Raw genomic sequence first — 25,194 nt, 5'->3', positions numbered from 1 at the left:
GAGCCTGTGCTCCGCAACAGGAGAGGCCACAACAGTGAGAGGCCCGAGTACCGCAAAAAAAAAAAAAAAGTAGGACCTCATCAAATTGAGATGACTTCTCCATAGATAGTAGGAAATAACAACAAACAGATGCTTTTCCTATTTTACAGAAAGCTGATTTTCAAAGTCTTCCAAAATTGACCCATTAGATAATTAATTCTAGGAGGGTAAACACATGTTTAAATAAGAAGGATGAGAAGAACTTAGCCAGATTTTCACCACAAAATCAAGATCACTTAATTAAGAATAGCAATGAAAAATAAATCTACTGAACTGGATAATTATTAGGAGACAATGTCTATGTTGGGAATGTTTTAAAACTAAAACATTCTTACTGTTTTCCAATGTATATTTACTATATTATTGATTAGAAGATTTTTGGAAGAATGTGGAAATGTACAAATATTAAAAGTTTGCAGGACTTCCCTGGTGGTACAGTGGTTAAGACTCCACACTTCCACTGCAGGGGGCACAGGTTAGATCCCTGGTGGGGGAAGTTCCCTGTGGTGCGGCCAAAGAAAAAATTTTTTTTCAGATTATAATCCAATCCAACTGCAATTTTCTACTGCTTTTAATCATGAGTAAAAAGTTTTGCATATCTATATAATCATTCTAAAAAACTGTTTTTTAAAAAGTTGTACAGAAATGAAATCTATGGAAGGATGGCTCACTGTCCTGTATTTTTTCAATTCTGATGTATATCTGAGCACATGTATACGCTTTGAACAATTCACCACCATTAATAAATATACTGATTTTAGAATATCAATTTTAAGGGAGCCAAGAGTCATCCAATATATTCACCCTGATTAAAAGATATAGTGAATTCAGAACAGGCTCTTTATTTAACAGGCTGAAATGCACTTAGCACATTACCATTTCGAGAGAGTAAAAGTTGAAGTACTTTCAATACTTTACACTTAGACGTTTTAAAATGTAGTTTGCATTTTCTCTGAAAGTGTAAATCAAGTTTTAGTTTATGACTTGATTAAAGAAAACATGTTCTCACAAAAATTACGCACACTCTAAGAAATACAATTTTTGTTTTTAAATACGAAACAAGGTATTATAGGACACTGTTCCATATCCTATAGAGGTAATAGTGAAGCACCAACGAATCCATTTTTATGACTAAAAATATTAAAAAAGCAAGGAAATAAATCCTTTTCCTAAGAGGCATAGAACACAGAATTGAAGGGTTTTCTCTTTGATGCTTTTTTTCTGGAGTTGCAACCAATTCCTCCAGGAAGTCTTCCTCCCCTATAATTGCTTCACACAGGAGCCAAACTTTCTTCCTAGTTAACTGCTCTGTTATATCCATGCCAAAGCCTGCAGATAATCCCCCCTCACAGAACAGGCCCCAAACTCTCTCCACCCCTCCTGAGCTGCACTCTCCAGCCTCCCTGTTCACACTGAGAGCTAGGCACCAAGGCTGCTCTTTGCTTCCAGAATGTGGCCTCTCCTTTACCCTGCTGTTCCTCTGCTCATGCTTTCCCCTCTGCTTGGAATGGCCTTCATTCTTCACCTCACCCAGCAGTCCCTATCAACACCATACTCCTTCCTGGCCAGCTCAGACTCCTCACTTTCTAAAGTCTTCCCAAAGTTAAATTCAGCCCTCCCACCTTGCATTTTCCTCTTCCTTTTATAGGGCACCTAATATTTTCGGTCATCTCACAGGCATCTCCCATGAAATGCAAGTCTTTACTTAACTCTGTATCCCACCTGCCCCCCTGCCCCCCACCTCCACTGCACTGAGCCCAGTGGCTGCAAAAAACAGATCTTGGTTATGGCTTTTGGCACAATATTTACTTAACAGCTACGCACTATGGCAGCACAGCATCCTCTTAGGATGGCTCTGATATGAGACTGCCTAATTCAAACCCAGCCTCCCCTACTTACCAGCTACAGGTCTTCCTTTGCCTCAGTTTCCTCATTTGTAGATGGTCATAATAATAAAGCATGCCTCATTAGGCTGTCATAGAATTAATGATGGTAAGTGCACAGCACAGGGCTCTAGGTAAGTATTGCTCAATAGACATTAAATAAAGAAAAAACCTAGATCTAAATACATTTTAAAATATACCCTCTAAATCACAAGTTAGAATTATTTTAAAATAATTATAAATATAAACAAAATTTATAGATATAAGTAATATAACTTTTTTAAAAAATCAAATGATCAATGAAATAACAAACAAAATTTGCCTGTTACAGATACTGAGGGTTATGGCCTTTTTTTCTATCACATTTATATCTACACTTTAGGTAGGGAATCATTTCATTTGGAGAAGGTATGTTGCGGGTGTATCGGGAAGAGCCCACACAGATCTTAACGTAAGATCTGATCACTTTCCCAATCTACTGGTCAAAGCAGCAGAAATAAATATGAACTGAAACAGCCATGCTGAACAACAACTACTGAAATGTCTTATTCAGCTCAACATCCCTGGGCCCTCAAAGTCCCTAAGGGGAGACATGCCTTTACACAGGCCACACTGCCTTTACACAGTGGAGACCTTTCAGATCTGGGCTTGTTTCTCCACGTGCTACATTTATATTAGAAATAAGCAGTATAAACCAAATCAAACACTCCCCGGCTAGAAACCTCCCTGTGGTTTCCCATCACCACTAAGAAAGAGCCAAAGTCCTTCTAACTTTCAGGTTGTCAGCGTCCTACAAGGTCCTCTTCCATGCCACCCTATCCCCTATTCTTTCCTATCTCACATTTGCTATTCTCTACTCACTCTATTCCAACCACATTGCTCTGCTATTTTTGGAATTTGACAGTCAAGGCCTGGCCTTGGAACCTTTGAACTTGAAGATTTCCTGCCTGGAAGAGTTTCCCCAGATATCCTCCTGGTTTTCTCCCTTTCCTTACTTACTTAAGTTCTCAGTCAAATGTTCCCTTTCCAGTGAGGTAATCGCTGCCTGAACCACGGAAAACTGCATCCCTTCCCCACACACATCCTCTTGGAGGCCCCTCCCCCTGCTTCATTTTCTACATAGCACTTTTCACCATCTAACCTACTGTGCATTGCTTTTTTTTTTTTTTTTTTTTTTCTGGTTTGTATATTGCCTCCTGCAATCAAAAGATAAGTTCCAGGAGAGGACATAGCTTCACTGCAATCATTGTTAGAACATTACCACCTAAAACAATTCTTGGCACACACTGAACACTTGATAAATATTTATCAAATGAATGCTTAGATTGTGGGGCAGCTTATCGGCAACCTGAAAAATTAAGGGGGCTAATGGGCTTGCTTGCATTGAAACAAAGTCTTTCACAAATCACTCTATCTTGTATTTTGAAGGATATAGTTTGAAAGCTCTATTAATTTAGGTCAATGGTTCTCCACTCCACCGGGAGTGACTCTGCCCCCTTCAGAGCACTGGGCGATGTTGCAAGACATCTTTGGTTATCACAACAGTGATGGGTGGATAGGTGCTACTGGCATCTAGTGGGTAGAGGTCAGGGATGCTGCTAAACTTCATACAGTGCATAGGACAGTCCCCGCAGCAGAGAACGATCCGTCCAACAATGTCAGGAGTGCTGAGGTTGAGAAAACCTAAACCTGATTTAGCCAGAGGTAATTTCTTAGATCTAACTCCACAGCGTATAGCGATTGTACATTCCTTGGGAGGGAGGAAAGAAAGTCAGTCAACTTGTTGGTATTCTAGGAAGACCAAACACACAAAATGTTTACATGCGAAACAGAGGGAGGTTAATAAAGATATGAAGTGGCGTTCACCCAGCAAGGAATCAAATATGCTACTAAGGATTTATCTATAAAACAAGAGGAGAAATGTCCAAAAAAAATAAATGTTAGAGAGAAAGGACACTAAATTCTAATGGAGAGCTTTGGTTCCTTGTCCCTTTAGACCTCTTTAAAATTGTGCGCCATGTTCTTGTTACATGTATGCTTTTAGGAATAACGGACAAAGTTGTAATAAAAAAAAAAGGAGGGACATCCCACATCACCATCTCCTCTCTGAGAGCCGGCGTGGCTTGTTGCTGGTGGCTCAGAACATTCGGCAGCAGCCAGCTCTGCAAGGGAGCAGCTGCTCCACCATGCTCTTCAAGTAACATCAGGGATATGAGAACTTGGGGAGAAATTAACCAAGCAATCAAAAAGATAAGAGATATTGAGAGGTGCAATGTTTCCCCCTCTGTAAACACCATGTGAGCTAGTCTAATCTCATAGATAAATTACAGACTGCTCCAGCCACAAAAATGCACTAAGAGCTTTGGGAAAATAAGTCTTTGGGAAGAAAGAAATAAAGCCTTCCTCACTGATAAACGCCGTTACAACTCTACCACTCATTGTATGAATGGTTGGATGAAAAACTGAAATTTTCTCCTCTAGAAGAGTACATTTGGCATAAACATAAATGCCCAATTAATAGGTGAATTCAGATCCCAGCTTTCTACCTTTGCCCATGTAAAGACATTATATGATGCTCTGAATTTTATAGGGTATTTTATTTTCATTCAGCTCTAAGCTCACTCTGACACATTACCTTTTAAGGGGACTACCAAAACAGCACTCTTTTTCCAAGAGAGGCTCTCTGCTTTCTCCCACAAAGCACTTCTGGAGACTGAAAACAAACGGGACTACTAAAAAGACAAACAGAATTTTTGAGAAAATGGTCTTTAGTGGAATTGAGAACAACTATGCAGTTACCAGCAAGTAATCTTTGAAGAAATGGGCAGTACGGAAGCAATGAAGAAAAACATGGATGTTTTTCATTCACCAATGGAAAATCAGTCATAGATATGTATTCCCTGAAACAAAAGAGAAACTCCTATCTTAAGATGGAAAGACTGAGTGTGGATTGAAAGACCGGTCAAAATGTTTTGGTTGGTTAAATCAATACGCAATTGACACACAGAGAAAATTATGTGACTTTACATCTGAAACTACTGAAAATACTGGAGAAGGATAAGGAATAAAACAGCTGTTTCCTGCTATAGCTGGGAGGATTCCCCCCCGCCCCCAGATTGACAAAGATAAAGCAACTCTAGACCATAGAAACTTGTCAACTGTAAAATGACTCACACACTGTATATTAACGAAGGTAACTTACAGACAGCAAGGGAATGGCAACTTTCCCAAGAAAATCAGGGGGTTTATCTCCATCTTCATCAAACACAGTCACTTCCAAAACATCATGAATATCTTTAACGGGACTGAAACAAGAAACACACCATGCGTTAGATACAAAAACACAAAAGTGAAGTCTGTTCCATGAAGATCTGAAAACACGGTTTCACTAATTAAATCTGTATGTCCTCAGAGTATAAAAGTACCATTTAATTAAATTCCAAAAATTAAATCAAACTGACTATTCCCAAACCTTCCATCAGAGAAGATTCAGACATCCATATGGAAAAAAAAGTCAACTTTTTTACTATGACATTTTCCATGTATATGTGTCCTCAAGGGCAGAACTGTTAAAGAAACAGGATAAAGAAAGAGAACAGGGGACAGAATAAGGAGGACACTGATTTCAAAGTAGCTTCCAAATGAGAAGAACAAAAATCAGATTTACTTTACTTTAAACTAATGAAGAATTCCCAAAAAAAAAAAAAAAAAAAGGTCAAAATCACTGTTTGCCGAGATCCCTAGAAAGCATCCTATTGTTGAAACACAGAGTACTAAAAGTCTCATGCATATTTACATCCTTATAAACAGTTTTTACGTTGACCGGAAGCCAGACATTGGCTACGATGAAACACGGAGCCATGGTCATTGGCAGGGTGTTGACCAAACCAGAGACTTGCATATGGCAATTTGCAAACCTGCTTAGCACAGTTAATCCTCTTCTCATAGATCCTTGGGAAGTTTCTGCTTGGGAACCACCAATTCCATTCAATACGAACTATATTCTTTCAGTTATAAGCACAGACAGAGCATTTTTTCAGTGTTGTGAGGCCGGGGTACCACCATTTCACCCAAATTCAAAAAGGGGCCTCCCCTTTGATGGCCAGACGCCTTGGAATCTAAAGCAAACTAGGAATATACCCAGCCTCCTAAATGCCTGAGTCTGAAAAGTGAACGTCACTACGGAGCAGGTCATTCAGAGAATCTGGAATATAAGGGGACTTTGGGAGTCCTTGAGGAATTGCAGATAATCTATATGTTCCAAAAGACTCTGGCAGAATACAAGCCTTCAGATATTAAAATAATGTTGTACCATATAAGCTCCTTGAATTAAAGACAGGTCTACATTTGTAATTTCCTTTAACCCAGGAATGAAGTAGTCTGGATTTATGGAAGCTTCTTTCTACTCACAGATTAATTTAGTCACTAAAAGACCTACTTTACAAATGCCTCTCCTATAACACTCCCTTGCAGTTCCAAATGGTCTCTTCTATTATTAACACTATACTCTATAAAATGAAAGCATAAAAGGTTTTCAGAAAAAGAAAAACAATAAACTCACTCTTTGCCCATAAAAATGGACAGAAAGTTCCACTCAAGAGCCCCAGACTGCCCCAAACATATCAGGGATAATTGGTCTCTGAGTTAAAGCTGCTCTTTGATATTCCAGGGGCTAAAGTACTTACAATGTAAAAACTTTGTTCCACTCAGGGTTGAGGTTTTTGTAAATGGTATGTGTCTGAAGTCGGTCATTTCCCAACTCCAACAAGCAAAAGGGATCGCTCTTCCCTGCAAAGAGAACACAGACGTGGGTCAGAGACAAAGGAATCTCCTTGGTCAGAGGCAAGTGAATCTCAAAAGTGACAGAGGCAAAGTGAACAAAAGTCATGCACTTTTTTTCCAATTATTATTATTATTTTTTATTTTATATTGCAGTATAGTTGATTTACAATGCTGTTAGTTTCAGGTGTACAGCAAAGTGATTCAGTTATACATATACCTATATCTATTCTTTTTCTGATTCTTTTCCCATTTAGGTTATGACAGAATACTGAGTAGAGTTCCCTGTACTATACAGTAGGTCCTTGTTGATTGTATATTTTATGTATAGTAGTGTGTATATGTTAATCCCAAACTCCTAATTTATCCCTCACCCCACCTTTCCCCTTTGGTAACTGTAAATTTGTTTTCTAAATCTATGAGTCTGTTTCTGTTTTGTAAATAAGTTCATTTGTATCATTTTTTAGATTCCACATATTTTAACAATAAAATTGGGCTTGCTGATAGAGAACAGACTTGTGGTTGCCAAGGGGGAGGGGATGTGAGGGAGGGATGGATTGGGAGTTTGGGGTTAGCAGATGCAAACTATTAGATATAGAATGGATAAACAACAAAGTCCTACTGTATATTCAATACCCTGTGATAAACCATAATGAAAAAGAATATGAAAAAGAATGTGTATATATATATATGTATAACCATCACTTTGCTGTACAGCAGAAATTAACACAGCACTGTAAATCAACTACACTTCAATTAAAAAAAAAATTGTGCTTGTCAAAAGATTGAACGTGAGCCTCTCTTTTTAGCAAGCCGTGTAAGCCCTGTGTGGGAATTGGGGAGGTGGACAGACATATAGGTGTCAGCACACTTATTGGACTGGGACTGACACACAACCCAGATGCAGCCTTGAGAGCAATGGCAACACTGGTTTCACAAGAGCAGGTGTCAATGTGGCATGTTAGAGAGTCCAAGTTTGTGTTTTGTTTCAAAACAGAAGCACATCTCTCTTTCCTTCCTAAATTCTCTTTGAGCCAATATAATTTTTTTTTCTTGTTTTGGCCACATTGTGTCTTAGCTGCGGCACGCGGGGTCTTCGTTGAGGCATGCGGGATCTTCTGTTGCGGCACGCAGGCTCTTCGCTGTGGCACGCGGGCTTCTCTCTAGTTGCGGTGTGCGGGTTTTCTCCCTCTAGTCACGGCGCACAGGCTCTTTGCTGTGGCACGCGGGCTTCTCTCTAGTTGTGGTGTGCGGGTTTTCTCCCTCTAGTTGTGGCACTCAGGCTCCAGAGTGCACGGGCTCTATAGTTTGCAGCACACGGGCTCTCTCGTTGAGCCACCCGAGCTCAGTAGTTGTGGCGCGCGGGCTTAGTTGCCTCGCGGCATGTGGGATCCTAGTTCCCCGACCAGGGATCAAACCCACATCCCCTGTATTGGAAGGCGGCTTCTTTACCACTGGACCACCAGGGAAGGCCCTGAATGGATATAATTACTCGTCTACAACTGGAAGTCTATGATAACTTACATGTTTCTACGAGGTGATAAGAGAAATGAGAACAAGTGTAACCATGGCTGTTTAGGAGTTAAAACTCTGCTCTGGAGTGAGTGGCCACACACACATATGATCTTATATATTTAGTAAATGGTGAGAATACACATGGGACATTTTTGGTGCTCAGACACATGTAGAAGTCTAATTTCATCAGGTTAAGTTCAAAGTTTTTATCTTAAAAGATAATGAAGCTTAACCTTTACTTCTCCCATCTCACCTCCTCTTCTTCCACCCTACCTCACACAGCCTCCAAAATAAAAAGATTAAAAAATCCTGAATCCAAAGGGGCACACAGAAAGCTACCGCATAAGAAGTCTCTCCCCTTCTGTTGGGATTGGCAGAGGGATCCAGAGTTGAAACCGTCAGGGTCTTTAACGTTCGCAGGACATGAACACACGGCCTACCTCTGCGCACACTGGCACTTTACAAAGTGGTGTGTACTAAATTAATTGGGAGCAAAAGGACAGACATGCCTCCAACAAATGGCCAAGGAATCCCAGACCAGGGCCTAACTCAGACAGTGCTCAGGCCACTTGACCTACTGGCCTACCATTCAGGTCACTGAACCTACATCTAATTCACTTAATAACCGGGAGCTCTGAAGTACTGCAAGTCATTAGAGAGACACATGTGCAGGAGCCAGCATGAAGATGATATTTCAAAAAAGGAAGAAAAGAAGAGCAGCTGCGTGGCTAAGAGTCAGTGTTAAACAGGAGATTCCATTCAGCTGACTAGTGGCCTGGACACTTAGATGCCTGGCCAAAGCTTTTAAGTCAAGGCTATTATCTCAGTGGCCAGCAGACAGTGATCGAGCCATGGACACAGATGAATGTGTTGGGGTCCTCACTTACAAATAATGGAAATGATCCCTGTCTAAATTTAGCAGAAAAGGAATTTATTAAAATAATAGCAAGCAGCTCTCAGGATCAGACCACAGATTGGAGAATCAGGCTGGAAAAATCACTGGAGACCAAAGAATGCTGAGGCACAGAATCTCAGTCAATCTCTCACCCCAGGAAAAGTCTGGCATGGCCTCTGCTTCCCAGGAAAACTGGCCCCACCGACACTTCCGACCCCAGCCCCTAAATGTAGCTGCTTCTAATATGAATTCTCCACTCCCGCTTCTTTGCCTCACTTGATGTAGATGTAAAGGGATCGCCCCTGCCTAGCAAATCCTCGTGCCCTAACTTCCAGGGCTCAGAAAGGGAGTACATATTGGCTTTCCACCACATGAAAGTGGCTCTGAGCCCTTCCCCAAAACATTCGATGAGAAGCACCCCAAACCTAGAAGGGGTTTCAGATGTTGGGCAGCCCAAATCAAACACACACACAAATCCATCTGCATCTGTAAAGAGTCTTGCTTCTTTAAGACATTTTACTCAGTCATCAAAAAGTGAAAAAATGCCATTTGCAGCAACATGGATGGACCTAGAGATTATCATACTAAGTGAACTGAGTCAGACAGAGAAAGACAAATATCACATGATATCACTTACTTACGGAATCTAAAAAAAAAAAGGATACATTTTGTAATTTTGTTTCTAGTTGTGGCCTTTTCTTTTCTGCCTAGATAAATTCCTTTAGCATTTGTTGTAAAGCTGGTTCAAAAGAATTGGATACAAATGAACTTATTTGCCACATATAAATAGACTCACCGACATAGAAAACTTCGGTTACTTACACGGTTACCAAAGGGGATGGAGGTGGGGAGATAAATTCGGAAGTTGGGATTAACACACTACTATATAAAACAGATAAACAACAGGGACCTACTGGATAGCACAGGAACTATATTCCATAGCTCATAATAACCTATAATGGAAAAGAATCTGATTCATGTGTGTATAACTGAATCACTCCGCTGTGCGCTTGAAACTAACTCAACACTATATTCACTACACTTCAATTTTTTTAAAAAGGCAGTGTACGTCTGGGATTGTGTTTCACGGGGCACAGGGTAGGGGTTGGGTGACAGTGCAAAAGGTCATGACATCTCTCGAGTAACATGAAAAGAACATGAACATGAAAGAACACACATGTTCTCATCCTCAACCCAAGCTGAAACCACTACTTAACCGTTTGTCAGACTGTTGGGAGGTGTCAGGGCTGCTCCTCCAGAGACACTGACATGCCATCCCACCAGCACTTGCTCGGGGGGAACCGTCTGACGCTTGTAATGAAAGCCCGGGGGCTCCTCCACAGGGATGTGGAGAGGGTCCCGGCCTGTGCCTGCACAGGTGGGCTGATCCCTGCCTACCCCACCCCTCTCCAGCACACTCTTCCGCTATCCCAGCTAATAAGGAACAGCCTTCCTTCCAGGAACTGGGAACTTCAGTTGTGTGTCTCCAAGGAACACACTCCGCCGACTCTCTGAAGATAATTCCGTCAAAGCTCATTAAAATGCTGCATTTATTAATATGACAGTATAAACAGGCAGAGAGGAGGAAGAAGAAGCGAAGACATTAACACATTTATAGAGTAATGTATATACACTTTAGGACTGATTTCTTGCCCTTCAAAGATTCCAGATAGACAGGGACTTTCAAAAAAAATTTAAATAATGAGTATTTTTATTCAATCATGATAAAACGATCTCCCATCACAAATGTTTCCCAAGAGTACCAAGCAAACAGTACCAGACAAAGTGACATATATACACTTGGGTCTGCACTTTTGCTCTTTGCTCTACCTGTTTTCACAGGTAAAACATCTAGATGACCTCTTCTACATCCAGATGCCGTGTCACCTTGACACGGCTACACCACTGGTGATTCCGATTCACAGTGGGGTGGTGTTTCAGCGCCTTGCTCTCAATAGCCTTTGCTATTTTTGAACAGCACGTTAAAATTCATTTGTATTCCTTGAATGGCAAGTGGAGGTTCCTCGCTTAAATAATTTTACCTTTATATTAGTTACAGAAGTTGAATGACAAGCAATAAAAGTATTTTAGAGGTCAAATCATTCATCCAACAAATATTTATTAAGCGCCCATTCTGCTCTTGGCACTGAACCAGGCCGGCCCCAATGTACACAGACCACCAAGTCATTACCTTCAAGGAACTCTCATAATAATTATGCTTTTCAGCAAATGTCACCTTTCCAGTGAAAACTTCGCTCACACCCTCTGCCAGAGGACTAAGCTGTTCCCCTCTGTGATCTCCAACTGTATATTTTCCTTGCCCCTTTTCCACTGCACACCTGTACATCTCTGTTCTGTATTTAGCCCTGTATCCCATTGCAGGCACAACCAAGGTATGCATGCCCCTCTCATGCCCTGTGAAGAGTGTCCTGGCCCAGTGACAGAAGGCAGCAGGGGACTTTGGGCTCTGCTGATGGGTGTTGGCTGGAGGGAGCCAGGCTCCTCCCGCTCTGTGCAAAAAACGATGCTTCATGCAGGTTCTCCTTTAATCTTCACGTCCATTCTATGAGGTAAGGTATGTCTGTGCCATTTTGCAGATGAGGAAACCAAAGTTCAGAGACATTTAAGTTGGTTGGTTAAAGTCCAGAAAGATTTCACAGTGGAGGTGAATTCTAAGCAAGGTTTAGGAGGAGACTGATTCGGTTAAAAGAAATGGGTAGGTCCTTGCTGAGGAGATAGGGACAGATCGGAGCCTAACATTCATTAAGTAGATGGATAGATAGATAATAGATAGACAGATACAGATATAGATACATATATATGCATATATACAGCTAAAGAGTGGTGATCAGGAAATGTAAGATATGGGTGGATAAAGGAAGAGACTGGCTGGAAGCCTGGAAGGCCATGACTGGTGCCGTTTTTAAAAAATTTATTTCTTTTTACTTATCAAGCAGCCAGGAGCCACCAAAGACTGTCAACACAAGGGGCAAGACTTTCTAGAGGAAGGTAATTCCTGAAGCTAACTGTGGAGCATTATAGCTCAGGCTAGGGGCAGATGTGGGAGTGGGGACAACAGCCACTCCAGACTTCATTTCCAAAATCTCTCCCTTCAATTCTTGCCCCCAACCATCTGTTGATAAACCTTACTTTTGCATATTGGAGCCAATTCTAGTGTTCATCCTGAAAATCTGTGTTCTCTGACAACTTATCCCACACCATCCATCCTGATCTATCTCCTATTTCCTAACCTTTATCAAATTGGCGTGTCTGTGCCCCACCCCTGACCAGCACACAGAGGTACGGGGCTCAGTCATGCTTCCTAACTCTGCGTGTGGAATGGCTTCTCCCTGCAATGCTCTTTCAAGCCCTGCTCCTCTCCAAAACAAAAAAAAACAAACAAAAAAAAACAGGACCAACTAACCTCCGAGGCCTAGTTCAAGATGCATCATCAGCATGGAACTTTCTCTGCCACCTTAAACTCCAGGGAGCTCCCCACTCAGTCTCCTATGATCATTAGTTTGGGCATCATAATGCCACACCGTATGATGTACCTGCTCCTCCCTTCAACAAATAATTTATGGTTTCCTAAAATGTGGAAAGTACTGTGCTGGGCTGTGAGACGGATTTTAAAGAAAGAGAAAACACTGATCTCTATTCCTTCTGGACCTAATTTTCAAGTATCTCCTGCCTTCCCGAGTGGGTTGCAAGCATCTTTAATCCAAACAATGGCCTCGGTGGCATCCTGCAGATGAGGACGGATCGCTTCACCGTGGCAGACATCCAGAGCTGGGGACAGACAGGTCTCACTTAGGACTGTGAGGTCTGCAAAGGAAGAGGACACTATTGCTGAAATGTTTTTTAACTACATTTCTGATGTTGTAATAATATTCTAGCACAAACAACTGATGACATGAGAATTTTTCCTTCTCCTAATTCCATTCCCCTGTCACCGCTCAAGCTCCATAAAGCACCATCATCCACTGAATCTGCCTAACATCTCCCCATTTTCAGTCTTGCACCCCCAAAATCCCTGCTCTTTGCAGCCACCAGAATAAACTTGTATTTAAGTTCATATCGGATCATATCAGTTCCCTACTTAAAAATGTCTCTAATTTCTTCACCTGGACCCCATGTTCCTATATAATCCGGTCCCGCCTAATAACAATAGCCTCCTTGCCCCTAAGGGTCTCCTTGCTCTGTTCTCCAGTTTCACTTGCTTTTCTGCATGTCTTGGGAAAGCCCTGCAGGCTTTGGAACATGCTGTTCCCTCATTTGAAAACTTCTTTTCCTTCAGCTCTACTGTGCTAATCCCTCCTTATCCCTGACACCTCAGCTAAAACATCACTTCCTGCAGGAACACCAGTCAGGTGTCCCTTTAATGAACCTGGACGCCTGTTCTTGACCTTGACAGTATCATTGTCATTAGATGCCACTGGGTTAGCAGTCATTCCATGTGAAGGCAGGGACCAATTCCTCTCCCCCACCATGTCACCAGGACCCACCACAGGCTCACACACAGAGGAGGTATACTGGCTGAGTAAATGAAGAGCGTACTAAGAAGCCAGCCAGTAAGATCAGTTGTTAATCAATGAACTGAACTCATTCACTCACAAGGTACCAGGTAAGCTACAAACTGCTAAGTCTTCGATAAACTCCCAAACTTTACATCAACTAGAGTTCATGTTCCTTGGCTGACCGCTAAAGCAGATGGCCTGCCGGAGCAGATTTGTATCGTTTTTTACGTGTTTTTAAAAAGTTGTTCTTGACTTGGGCTCATCTAGCCCTGAGGTTCTCATGAAAATTAAGAGCACTGAATAACTATGGTTGAGCTTCCTAGAAATTCAATTACAGTCAACCCTTTGAAAAGGGGGCATCTTTAAGAGGGGACATATTGCTATGAATATAGCTTCAAACAGCAGACAATGAAAACAAACTAGAAAATGGACATGTGACTTAAAATTCCCAATGAACAACAACCATAGGACTATTTTATTTCTCTTTTGATACAAGCAGTCTTATGTTTCAATAAAACCCAAAACAACAGAAAACAAAGCTAGTGTTATAATTTACAGAAACTACTCAAACGTCAGTATTACAGCATATGGCTGGAATATCTCTACACTATAATATGGTATGTAACTGCAATATTTTGGTCAACAGTTTCTCAAAACAGCACTTTTATATACAACAAAAAATTGAGCTCATAAAAGCATTTTATATCGATAAAACTATTATCCATATTATCAAAATGTGAATACAAGCACTAAACTGGTTTAAGTAAGAGAATTTTCCTACCATGAAGCATGTTTTTCCTTCACTTTTATCAGGCAATAGAAACAGAAACAAAAAGAAACAAACATCATAGAGTGGTAACTATAGATTTCTAAAAGTGATTGAGAAGCTAAAAGTGATTAGCAATGCTGATATTTCCAACATTATTTAAAATTAGAGAAATCATAAACAAAATACCAAGAAGACAATAACCTGTGAAATTCCCCAGGTCAACTCTACTCTAAAAAAATAAATTTAATAAAGAATGGGAATAGCATTTATTGAGCATGTAATATGTGTCAGGTATGCTCATTTAGGTTTTAATTTAACTCTCAAAATACCCATGAGAAGCTGGAGGCTTAAGTGGACCCAAGGCTGGTACACATCTGTTTCTATACATCTTCTATACCATAATACATGGGGATTAAAATGAAAGGCAGCTACCATAAAAATAAAGAGCAAATAAAATGGGGAATAATTTTCATTTTCAGTGAATAAATTATTAAGCTGAAGATTAATTTACCCAAAGCATGAGTTTCAGTCTCTTGGAAAGGGATCGTGTACTTAATGAATGAATGGAGAACTTTACCAGTCATGGGAGAGCAACCCTGCGTGTGGAACAGAGAGCTCCTCCTAATGGCATTGCCAAGGAACCACTCAACTAAAAATGCCACCCAATTTTGAGCAAGGTCCTCATTCACATCAATGATACTCACTGCCCCCTAGAGAAGGAAGAGTGAAGTGATCACAAGCTCCCTACAGGTAGGTGTGTCAGATCTGTAGTAGCTGCTCAATGAACATTTCTTGTAGATCACTAGATCTACCCACCAAGGTGACTTTTCTTAAATTAAGACAAACTCAAAAAGCATTTGGAAAACTACACTGGGCTCCCTGAAAAGAAGTATGGAGTTCTTGAATTAAATGTCTTTGTTCTCCTGGATCAGGCACTGTTATGGCTCCTGACATGCTTATTTATCACATAAGACTACTTCCCCATAACCCATATTTTTTGTTTGAAAACATAGTCTTTTCCATTCCTCTAATAAAGATTCTCTAATTACAAGATTCTGTTAACTTGGTAGTTGTCTTACTCACATTGGAAACAGAGAAAGGGTCCAAGTGACAATCTTACAGCCAAGAAGTCAAAAAAATCCTGATATATTTGGAAAATTTTTGTGTTTTATGGGTGGGTTTTGTATGGCAAAAAGTAACAAAAAATCGCAATGATAAAAAGACCCCTGGAGAACAGTAACTCCAAATTGTGAGGAAAGATGGTTATTTCCAGTTTTGTTCCTTCGTTGCCTCCTGATAATTCCCCAGCTTCTCATCATGACATAGAGCGTATTATGACAGGAACATGAAAAATTAAGATGGGATTGTGCTATACCAAAAGAAGGGCTGTTGAGACCCACACCCTATTATGCTATGTTGTTAGAACACTTACTATCATCCTATATGGAGGTGGGCTTGCAATGCTGTCCTCTTTGCTCTTTTGCCACTGCTGGCATGACGAGGTAAAGAAAACTCTCCTAAGCTTCTATCGCCCCTATTTTATGTCAGAATATTTAATGGCTAGGGTCATCTTGGTGGTGTTAACACGGTGGAGGAATAAATTGGAGGAAGACTAAAGAATAACCCATCCTGCCACTGGAAGATTCGTTAAGGAGAAGGGTGTTAATATATAAGAACTCTTTTAGAACAAAATTAATATACAGAAAGCTTAATTAGTAGGGAGGAAGATGTGTGAAACCCACATTTTGATTCTAAGAATATAAGAGAAGGATCATTGACTAAGTGCTGAATTTTGGCAGGTGCGTTATGCAAATAGAGGCCGTGATGGTTTCAGTACTGATACACAGAAGGAGCCCCTCCGTGGTACAATTCTGGAAGCTTCCCCACAATATTCTATCAATTATAACAAGGCTATCCAGAACATTTCTCCGTGTATGCGCTGAACACAGTAAATACTTTCCTACTCTTCACTGGTGGATCTCCCAATAGGTAAGATAAGCATTGCCATTTGTACTGAAATACAATTCTGATCAGAAAATATTTCAGTTCCCTATTTTTCTGTTTACCTATTATCTATTTGATTACCTTTTTATAGCCTATGAAACAAACTCTGCATTGTTTTTGTTTGGTTTTTATTGCTTTCTTCTCAAAACAGCTGAGTTCTAAGACTAGAGGCAGCTGAGTGAAGTATGTTGGTCTCATTAAACATTACCAACAGCTGTGTTCACCTTGAGTTTCAAAGTACAATTTATCATCTGTTTTGTGAATCAAGGCTATGGCCTTGTTTACTACAGAAGCACTGACATCAGGCAGGATAACCTATTACTTAAAAATTTTAGGTTACATTGGACACAAGGTGTTTGTGAGACAAATGCTTTAATAAAAATATCTGACAGGCTTTTCTATTAGAATAACTGTGTATGGCTATCCATATCTCATATTGGCTGTAGAGAACATTAAAATATCTTTCACCAATTTTAGACTGCAAGAGAAGTTAATTACCTCCGATTCTTTAAAATAAAAAGTCTTCTCACTTATATACAAATGTCAGATACACACACAAAAATGCCAAGCTATATATAAATTTAAATTTATTAATTCTAGGGTAGGTTCAATCACACAATAAAATAGCATATTTAGAAAAGAATGAATTAGTTTCAAAAATAATAAATTATCTTTTCTACACACTAGAACACTGAAGCCTTTATCTTTTATAAATATCTTAATATTGGTAACATATCTAGATTTAGGTTATTAATATCTTATAACATTTGGAAAGCTACACTAATTGTTTTCTTTATATAAAAAAGTTAAGGGCTTCCCTGGTGGCACAGTGGTTGGGAGTCCGCCTGCCGATGCAGGGGACGCGGATTCATGCCCTGGTCCAGGAGGATCCCACATGCCCCGGAGCGGCTGGGCCCGTGGGCCATGGCCGCTGAGCCTGCGCATCCGGAGCCTCTGCTCCACAATGGGAGAGGCCACGGTGGTGAGAGGCCCATGTACCAAAAAAAAAAAAAAAAAGTTAAATTTTTAATTACAAAGAAGTTCACCTTAGTGCGTGTATATATATAATCTATATATATGATATATATTATTCCAATATTCTAAAGTACTAGCAAAGTAATGAGGATTCAATGTCCCTCAAGTTTAATTTATTTTTACGGCTACATAATCATAACATCAATAACCACTCATGAGGAATATCCACCTAACTTTGATCCGATTAGCATAAGTGACTGATATTTTCTTTTTCTAATTGCTACTTGCAAATATATAGATAACTTTAAAATTGGCAAACCACTGATCACAGGGCTGCCAAGTGCTTTCATTTCTCCTCTAGGACAAAAGGTCCCTGCACTCTGCAAACCATAACCTTCACCTCCATATGGACCACTGCCAAGATCTGCTCCCGTGGACTTTTGTTTTATCAGAGTCCCTGAATCTAACTTGAAGCATCAGTTATTATGGTTATTTGGTATTGTTTTCAAGAAACAAACAATTACAGAAAAAAACACAAAACTAACATGAAAAAAAGTAGGAATGTTGGAATGTTCCCTTTTGCACTGTCTAAAACGACCACCATTCTTTGAGAATGTGCCTGGTTATTCAGAGTAAATGCAGTTCTTTTTAATTTGCAGGAATGAATATTTTGTTCCCTGAGCAAGTGCAATGAAACACTCAGTTATAAGGCAAGGCTGACTGGAAAATGCTGGGTATAAATAGTTATTCTTTAAATGTTTCCGGCACTGGCAATGATGAGTACCTCTTCTGATCCATGATCAAGTGAAGCTGGCATTTTTTTTTCTGCATATCAAGTGAATTGGTAACAATAATAACAGTAATAATGTATGAGTCGCCACTATATGATATGATCGCTAACATCTCGGAGGCATTAATTACATCTCTACTGCTACCTCACAGCAACCTGAATCCACTTCTTTTTTCACATAGAAAAGTTACTTTACAACTCTCTGGACTAGGTCCACTTTGTTGCCCTAAAGCAACACCTTGGTTTGGAAGAGACTGGATGAGGCTACCAACCTATAAAGAACATTAGACTGTGAAATTTGATTCTAAGAATAAAGATCGATATGGTCTAAAGACATGCTTAGCTAATGACAAGGATCTTTGTTTCAATTCAGAAAAGTGATGATTTTCTCATAAATAATACAGATATAGTAAAACGCCAGGGCATTTAGCTAAATCGCTTAGCATTATTTGGCTTCTAACCACTGCTTTTTGTTAATGGAATCCTCAGGTACTCACCACCTTCATCCACTCCAAAACTATCTACTGAATATCTTGAATATAAAGAAAATGACAAAATGGTAGCATTTTGCCCCAAAATTATTCTTCTGAAAAGTGGGTTTTGCCTTATCATCTGATCTTTATAAAAACTTCCATTTTCCAGGTTTCTCTCCTATACACTTTAATAGTCAAAGTACTCTTTGGAGAACTCACATTGGCCTGAAACAACCTCCATCAATACTAGTTTTGGGGGTATGGAAGTCACCTGATAGGAGGCATAAAATAAGGTAAGTTTTTAAAAAGTATTTCCACATATGGATATAGTTGTACACAAGCCTTTTAAAAAAACGTTTAATGCATTTCAATTAGTTCCTGGCGAACACAAAATACACAACTACAGAAAGAATATTTGAAAATACTGCTTGAAAGCATAAATGAGTTCTTGGCGCCTGAGACATCAACAATCACAGATTCAAACAGTGTTGTATCTAAACACTGAGATGGAAGTAAAACACAATTTGCTCTGGAAAACTGGTCGATAACTCTACCTGTGCTTTAGTGATGAAAAAACTACTGTCAAAGGCACAGGAAACGTCTGAATTAAGCATTTTCATAAACTGTAAGTTTCAGAAGGAAAATTTCTAAATCAATCTAAGACTATATAAAATTTGCAAGTAAACTGATGAATATTACAAGTCATTACTGAAGTATTTCATCCACAACCCTGAGAATTTATATATTCATATTGGCTGAAAAAGCATTTTTGGATACTCTCACTAGGCATTTCCTTAAAATTGAGATCACCTTATTTGGGGGGCTTATAGAGTAGTGATTTCCATTGGTTCATTTTTTGAAGGAGGTTGAGGAGAACTCTATTTTTTTAAACTAAGTTCATATATCCCATCATTTTTGTAATATAAAGTGCTTCTAATTAACATTCTCTTTTCCAGAGTTTGAGCTACCTCAAACTCAGAAGTTCAGAGGTTACACAAATATAGAGTAGACCACATTCTAAAATTATGATAGAACAACAACAACAAAAATGCACCACTGCATTAATAGATAGATCCATGTTGTGTAATAGTCTTCATATTCATCAATTTACTTGGTAAATAGCATCTGTCATATAGGTGCTTAAATTGTTAGTCAGTACAAGGGAGTAATTCGGCAATGAGTGGAGAGGCATCCTCTGATCAGACACTGGAACGTTTGGATTACCCTCCTCCATAGTCAAGCATAATTCAGCACAAAGCATGTCAGTTCCAGCCTCTGTCTATAAGTTCCAGGTAGTGAAGCACCGAGAGGAATTTTGTACATAACAATGGCAATGGCAAAGTGGCTCCATGGCCAAGACCTTGGCTACTGTTACAGAGAAGTGCCAGCCAGCCAGATTTAGGACCCATGTACTGTACCCTGTGAAGAATAAAACACTGTCTGCACACAGCGCTGCAAGAAGTCAAATCTGCCTTCTGAGGTCCTATAGAAAAGCTTGACCAAACATTCAACAAATAAAGAAGTCACGACGTGAATCATCCACAAATATCTTTGAAAGCTAAATGGACGAGCACATTATCTAATCGTAGGAAAATTACTTGAAAAAGATAATTTGCGAAAAATGTGAAGTGAGAGAACTTGTTGTCTGCACCTTTTTTTCTTCTGTGACTCTGACTGAAAGAGTATGATTGCTCTGTACATGCTTCTACTTGGTAAAACATTTCACTCTGCCACCGGATCACTTCAAAGCAGGAAATAAATAAAAATGAATAAAAAGATGAAAATTTTCTATACCTGAGAAATCTGCTGCTAAGAGATCTACCGCCTTTAAAACCTTCACTTGTAAAATGCCGACGTCCTTCATATTTTTCAGGGAGTTCCGTAAGCTCTGGGGGGGGGAGAAAAGTAGATCACAAATGAACATAGCTTTCTAATATACTGTTTAATGCCAAAAAGTCCCTATAGGAAGTACCTTCTAGATTTATCATCATCTTTCTCATGCAATGCTAAGAAAAGTTCCAATGTGCATTGCATCAGTCAACAGGAAACTTAGGCATTTGCAGCAACCAGATTAAAAGTGACTGAGAATTAATTAACTCCCCTTTCAAAATAAACAAATTACAAAGCACATGCAATCTACTTTTAACATCACCCTCTGGCCATAGTACAGACATCCCACCGGGAAAATGGGTGTAGAACTACATTCATTCTCTTTCCCCCTTTCTCTTTAATGAAACTTTTAAATCATCCGAAAAGGCAACATTATTCTGACCTAGTTAGAACAAACTTTATGGATATCAGAGGACTAAACTTGGACCCTCCGTAGATACTTATTACTACCAGAAAGAGAGTAGGGATGGAAATGGAATGAATTTTCTAGTCCATGTTACAGCCAGCTCATTAGAGACTGAGCATCTAGTACTGCTCTGTAATCACATTTACTTTCATTTTTAGTTTGCATGTGCCAAAGCTCTAATATATCTACTGATAATTCTTAAGCATGTATAGAAATATTTAGATGTCTATGCACATTGCCTTCTTTAGAAATTGTGCATGAGATAAGAGATAAGCAAATAAATGCTCTTTGCATGCCTCCAAAACACGTTTGCTGAAAAAGATGCTGCTTTCAGACCTTTGGATACAGTATTTCCGTCATCATTAGATAACTAAAAACCTGTGATAAGTGGACCCCAGGGATTTATGGAAGGGTAGTAAAATCCTTGTTATTTAGGCATTTCAGGAAAGAATAACAAAAGCTTAATAATAGCTAAGGTTTGCCTAACGTAAACCTTAGGAAGCACCATTCCTAAGAACTTTTGGAAGTTGTTTCTTCAAACAGTATTTTCAATCTTAAAAAAAACAAACAGAAAAAAAACTAGTGTTTAAGCTAAAATGGAAACATCTGAGATAAAGTACTTTCATAATTTAGAGGCAAAATGCCTTTGAAGATTATCTATTCTTAAAACCTAAAAAACAAATCCAGGGGTCCGGAACTTGTGTCTTGTAACACAGTATCTTTCCCTCTAGCATGCTGGTCAGCTCCTTAGCTAAAAAAAAAAAAAAAAATTGATCTTTTTATTTTGATTACTGGCTTTTCAAATCTCTTTTCAATGAGTATTCCTCAAATCCTGAGACATTATTCAAAGCAGTCATTATGATCTTACCTAATGTCACCTTATAAATGCATGACACTCCTCATGAATTTGGTAAATTGTGCAATTTATCCATGGGAAAGTTTGGGGAAGTGTTTTATTTTCACTTGCTTAACTAAAGTCATCAAAGAGAATATTAAAAGTGGATTTTGTCAAAACTTCTTTAGAGTACATCTACCTTGCATGCAGAATCTTGTGTTGTCATTAAGATGTGTGGCTAGGCTTTGTACTCCTGAAGATAAAGGTTTATTCAATTAATCAATACGCCTGCACAGTGAAGGAGTCTGGAGGCACTAAAGTTTATGCTGAGAATAATATTCACATTAAATAGGTATTCATCTTTGCTTCACTTCCATGCCACTTTCCTAAAACATGCCTTTCGTGTGTGTGGCAATAAAATAAATGTATTGATTCACAAAGAAGATGGAATAAAACGAGAATGCAAATAAAGACACCTAGAAAGCCAGAGCACAAAAATAATGACAAGGACAAAGTCATTTGATTTAAAAATGCTGAGTGGTCTTTTAAGCAAATTGCAACTACTTAGGCAAAAATCACAAACTGCTCTTATCCAGGGTAGTATGGAATAAGTCTTTCATGCCTGTCTACGGCTTGGCTTTGCTTTATGAGACACAAGCGCTTTCTCACTTGATCTTAAGAGGTTCTAGAAAAGTATCTACAACATGGCAAACATTAATATTTGGTTTTTTAAAAAGCAGCTTTTGTGAACTTATATTAAAATTCCTAAAAATGATACAAATGAACTTACTTACAAAATAGAAACAGACTCACAGACTTGGAAAACAAACTTATGGTTACCAAAGGGAAAACGTGGTGGGGAGAAATAAATTAGGAGTTTGGGATTAACATATACACACTGCTATATATAAAACAGAAAATCAACAAGGACCTACTATATAGCACAGGGAACTATACTCAATATTCTGTAGTAACCTATATGGGAAAAGAATCTGAAAAAGAATGGATATATGTGTACGTATAACTGAATCACTTAGCTGTACACCTAAAACTAACACAACATTGCAAATCAACTATATTCCAAAATAAAAATTAAAAAAATAAAATAAAATTCTTATTTACATATACAGACATGCTAAACAACCTTTTGCCCCCTTGAGGATTTCAATTTTCTCCAAAGAGATCCAGGATACTAAAAACTCAAATACCTTTTTTTGTCTTTTAAAATAGGAAGGCAAACTCTATAATCTACTGTCACCTTCTCACTAATGCATTAACCTCTAGGGCTGATGTCTTGTTTTAGGAGACATACCATTAAACTTTGGACAAAGATCTCTCTGGAGGCAGTTTTTCAATTCATAGACTTTGTTTCAACTTAGAAGTGGGGGTGGGTGCGGGGGTCGGGAGCGGGTGTAGCAAGGCAAAGCACTCACGAATCGCTGGGCGATCTGCTTTCTCTCGCTGGGATCTGCCAAGGGGCACACACACAGATCTGAGACGGAGACTCCCGCGCAGGGCGTGAGGGTGACCAGCATCAAGAGTGTCCCCAGGCAGCTCTCCAGAGGCAGCTCCAGGCAGTTGGCTTGCTTCAGTGGGAGGGCTGAGATATCCACTTTACACCTGGAGAAGTTGCAGGAATCAGAGACAGAAAAGAGATTAACGCGTGGCAGCTGCTGAACCTCCAAAGCACCTGATTTTCATTTCATCCTCCCCATGAAACCTCACGCTGTCTGGGCATAGGCGATTCCAGTTACTAGAATCCAGCGATTCCAGTTACTAGAAGAGGTGGCAATTAGAGCTTTTGCATGTAATAAATTCATCAAGTATTTCTACTGGAAACACATTTATATATGGGCTGGTTGAGTAGTGAAGGTTGCAAGGGCTCCCCTGGCTGGTAACACTCCATCCCAGCCTAACATACCCTGAATGAAGGAGAGAAAGTGATCAAGGAAAAACAAAGAAAAGGCAGCGTGGAGAAAGTGGCAAATGAACCTGAGAAGCAGCAGATCTTTGACAAATAAGGTCTGCAGAGAAACGATGAGATCAAGAACGAGGAAGAAAACAGTTTCAAAGTTTCAACACTATGGATGCCGGCTCTAGAAGGCTGCTCTGGGCTGCTCTTGGCTGGTCTTCTACCGGCAAAGAGAATAAGAGACATTGGTTCAAAAAAAAAGGAAGAAAAGATAGGAGCTTTGCAAGCTGGAGAGGGTTAATGGAGAAACCACTTTCTTCTAGATTAATGCCGACTGGCCAGTTTTTATTTAAAGAAATGTGTTAAGGTGTTTTCCTAATAGGCATAGTTCCACAGGATTTCCCCAGGTGGGTTTCTGTTAGACAAATGGAGCGTGAAGTGCTACTGATGGATCCCATTTTGGCGGCACTGCCAGAAAAGGCTGCACCCATCTGCTATAAATTGCATGTTTTCCGCCTCTTAACAGTCAATGTTCTGGCGATGTTGAAAACCTCAAACACATTTAAATACAGAAGCAAACACCCATAAGGGGGGCGCTGAGGTGCTAAGCCATTTATTTGCTTTGACACGAAAAGTCTGGGATTGCCTGGACCACACTGGCTTTGTTTATGTGCAGGTAGGTGAGGTAGGCAGGGCTGAGCGGAGTGAGGGAGGGTAGTGTGTGTTTTTCGTTCTCATTTGCCATCTCTAGTTTTTGAATAAGATGACTATTCAAGACATTATTTAAAAATGGAAGCACGGCCTCAGAATGTCTGACAGGAATGGATTCTTACCCTTAATCATCAATGGACTTTGTAAGTTTGCAGATAATAGGAAATAGGTAAACTTACTTTATATATAAAGCAAAGACAATTTTGAGCCACATGGATATGGAAAATGTTCCAGTTCAATAAATTTAAAAGAAAGCTTGCAATCCCTTCCCCAAAAAACATCAATATTAAAGGTCTATACCAGCTTTTACCACAGAAAATATTTTAATAGTGATATGTACCTATAAAATTAAATATATGTGGGTATTTACTTCCTAATTACCAAAAGCGATTCCAGTTACCAGAAGAGGTGGCAATTAGAGCTTTTGCATGTAATAAATTCATCAAGTATTTCTACTGGAAACACATTTATATATATATATATATTTTTAATAACCCTCTATGATTTGAATCAAAACAATTTTTTTTTCTGTGCAATAAGGGATATTTCAAAGTTAAAGTTCACTACTGTGAAAATAGGGGTTAGTAAATATTTCATAAGTATGTAAATGGAGAATTAATTTTGCTTGGAAAGAAAGAAATGTCAAGTGCTTTAACTGTGCCATTTCTACAAAACTAAGTACCCGCAAATTCTGAACAAGTATAGCAGTAGTTCATCTGCTTAGGAATACTTTGCTAAGCATTATTTTCCACTGTTATATACACTTTCATTTAATAAACCTCTTTCTTACGGAAAGACGAA

At 39.3% G+C, this 25,194-nt stretch overlaps 1 protein-coding gene across 1 annotated transcript in view; it reads right to left on the bottom strand.

Annotated features, from left to right (window-relative positions):
- The window catches only part of MCTP2 (multiple C2 and transmembrane domain containing 2), a 248,854-nt gene that overhangs the window by 95,299 nt on the left and 128,361 nt on the right, over positions 1-25,194 (bottom strand). The window contains exons 10-13 of the mRNA XM_030873171.3: positions 23,204-23,390; positions 20,434-20,527; positions 6,608-6,710; positions 5,125-5,227 (exon numbers count right to left, since the gene is read on the bottom strand). Coding sequence (XP_030729031.2) covers positions 5,125-5,227; positions 6,608-6,710; positions 20,434-20,527; positions 23,204-23,390 — 487 coding nt within the window. The remainder of the gene's footprint in view (positions 1-5,124; positions 5,228-6,607; positions 6,711-20,433; positions 20,528-23,203; positions 23,391-25,194) is intronic.

This window comes from Globicephala melas, chromosome 2 (assembly GCF_963455315.2).
Source record: "Globicephala melas chromosome 2, mGloMel1.2, whole genome shotgun sequence".
Taxonomy (NCBI): Eukaryota; Metazoa; Chordata; class Mammalia; order Artiodactyla; family Delphinidae; genus Globicephala; species Globicephala melas.
Note: the sequence above shows the minus strand (reverse complement) of the source record. Positions and strands in the feature narration are given on the sequence as shown.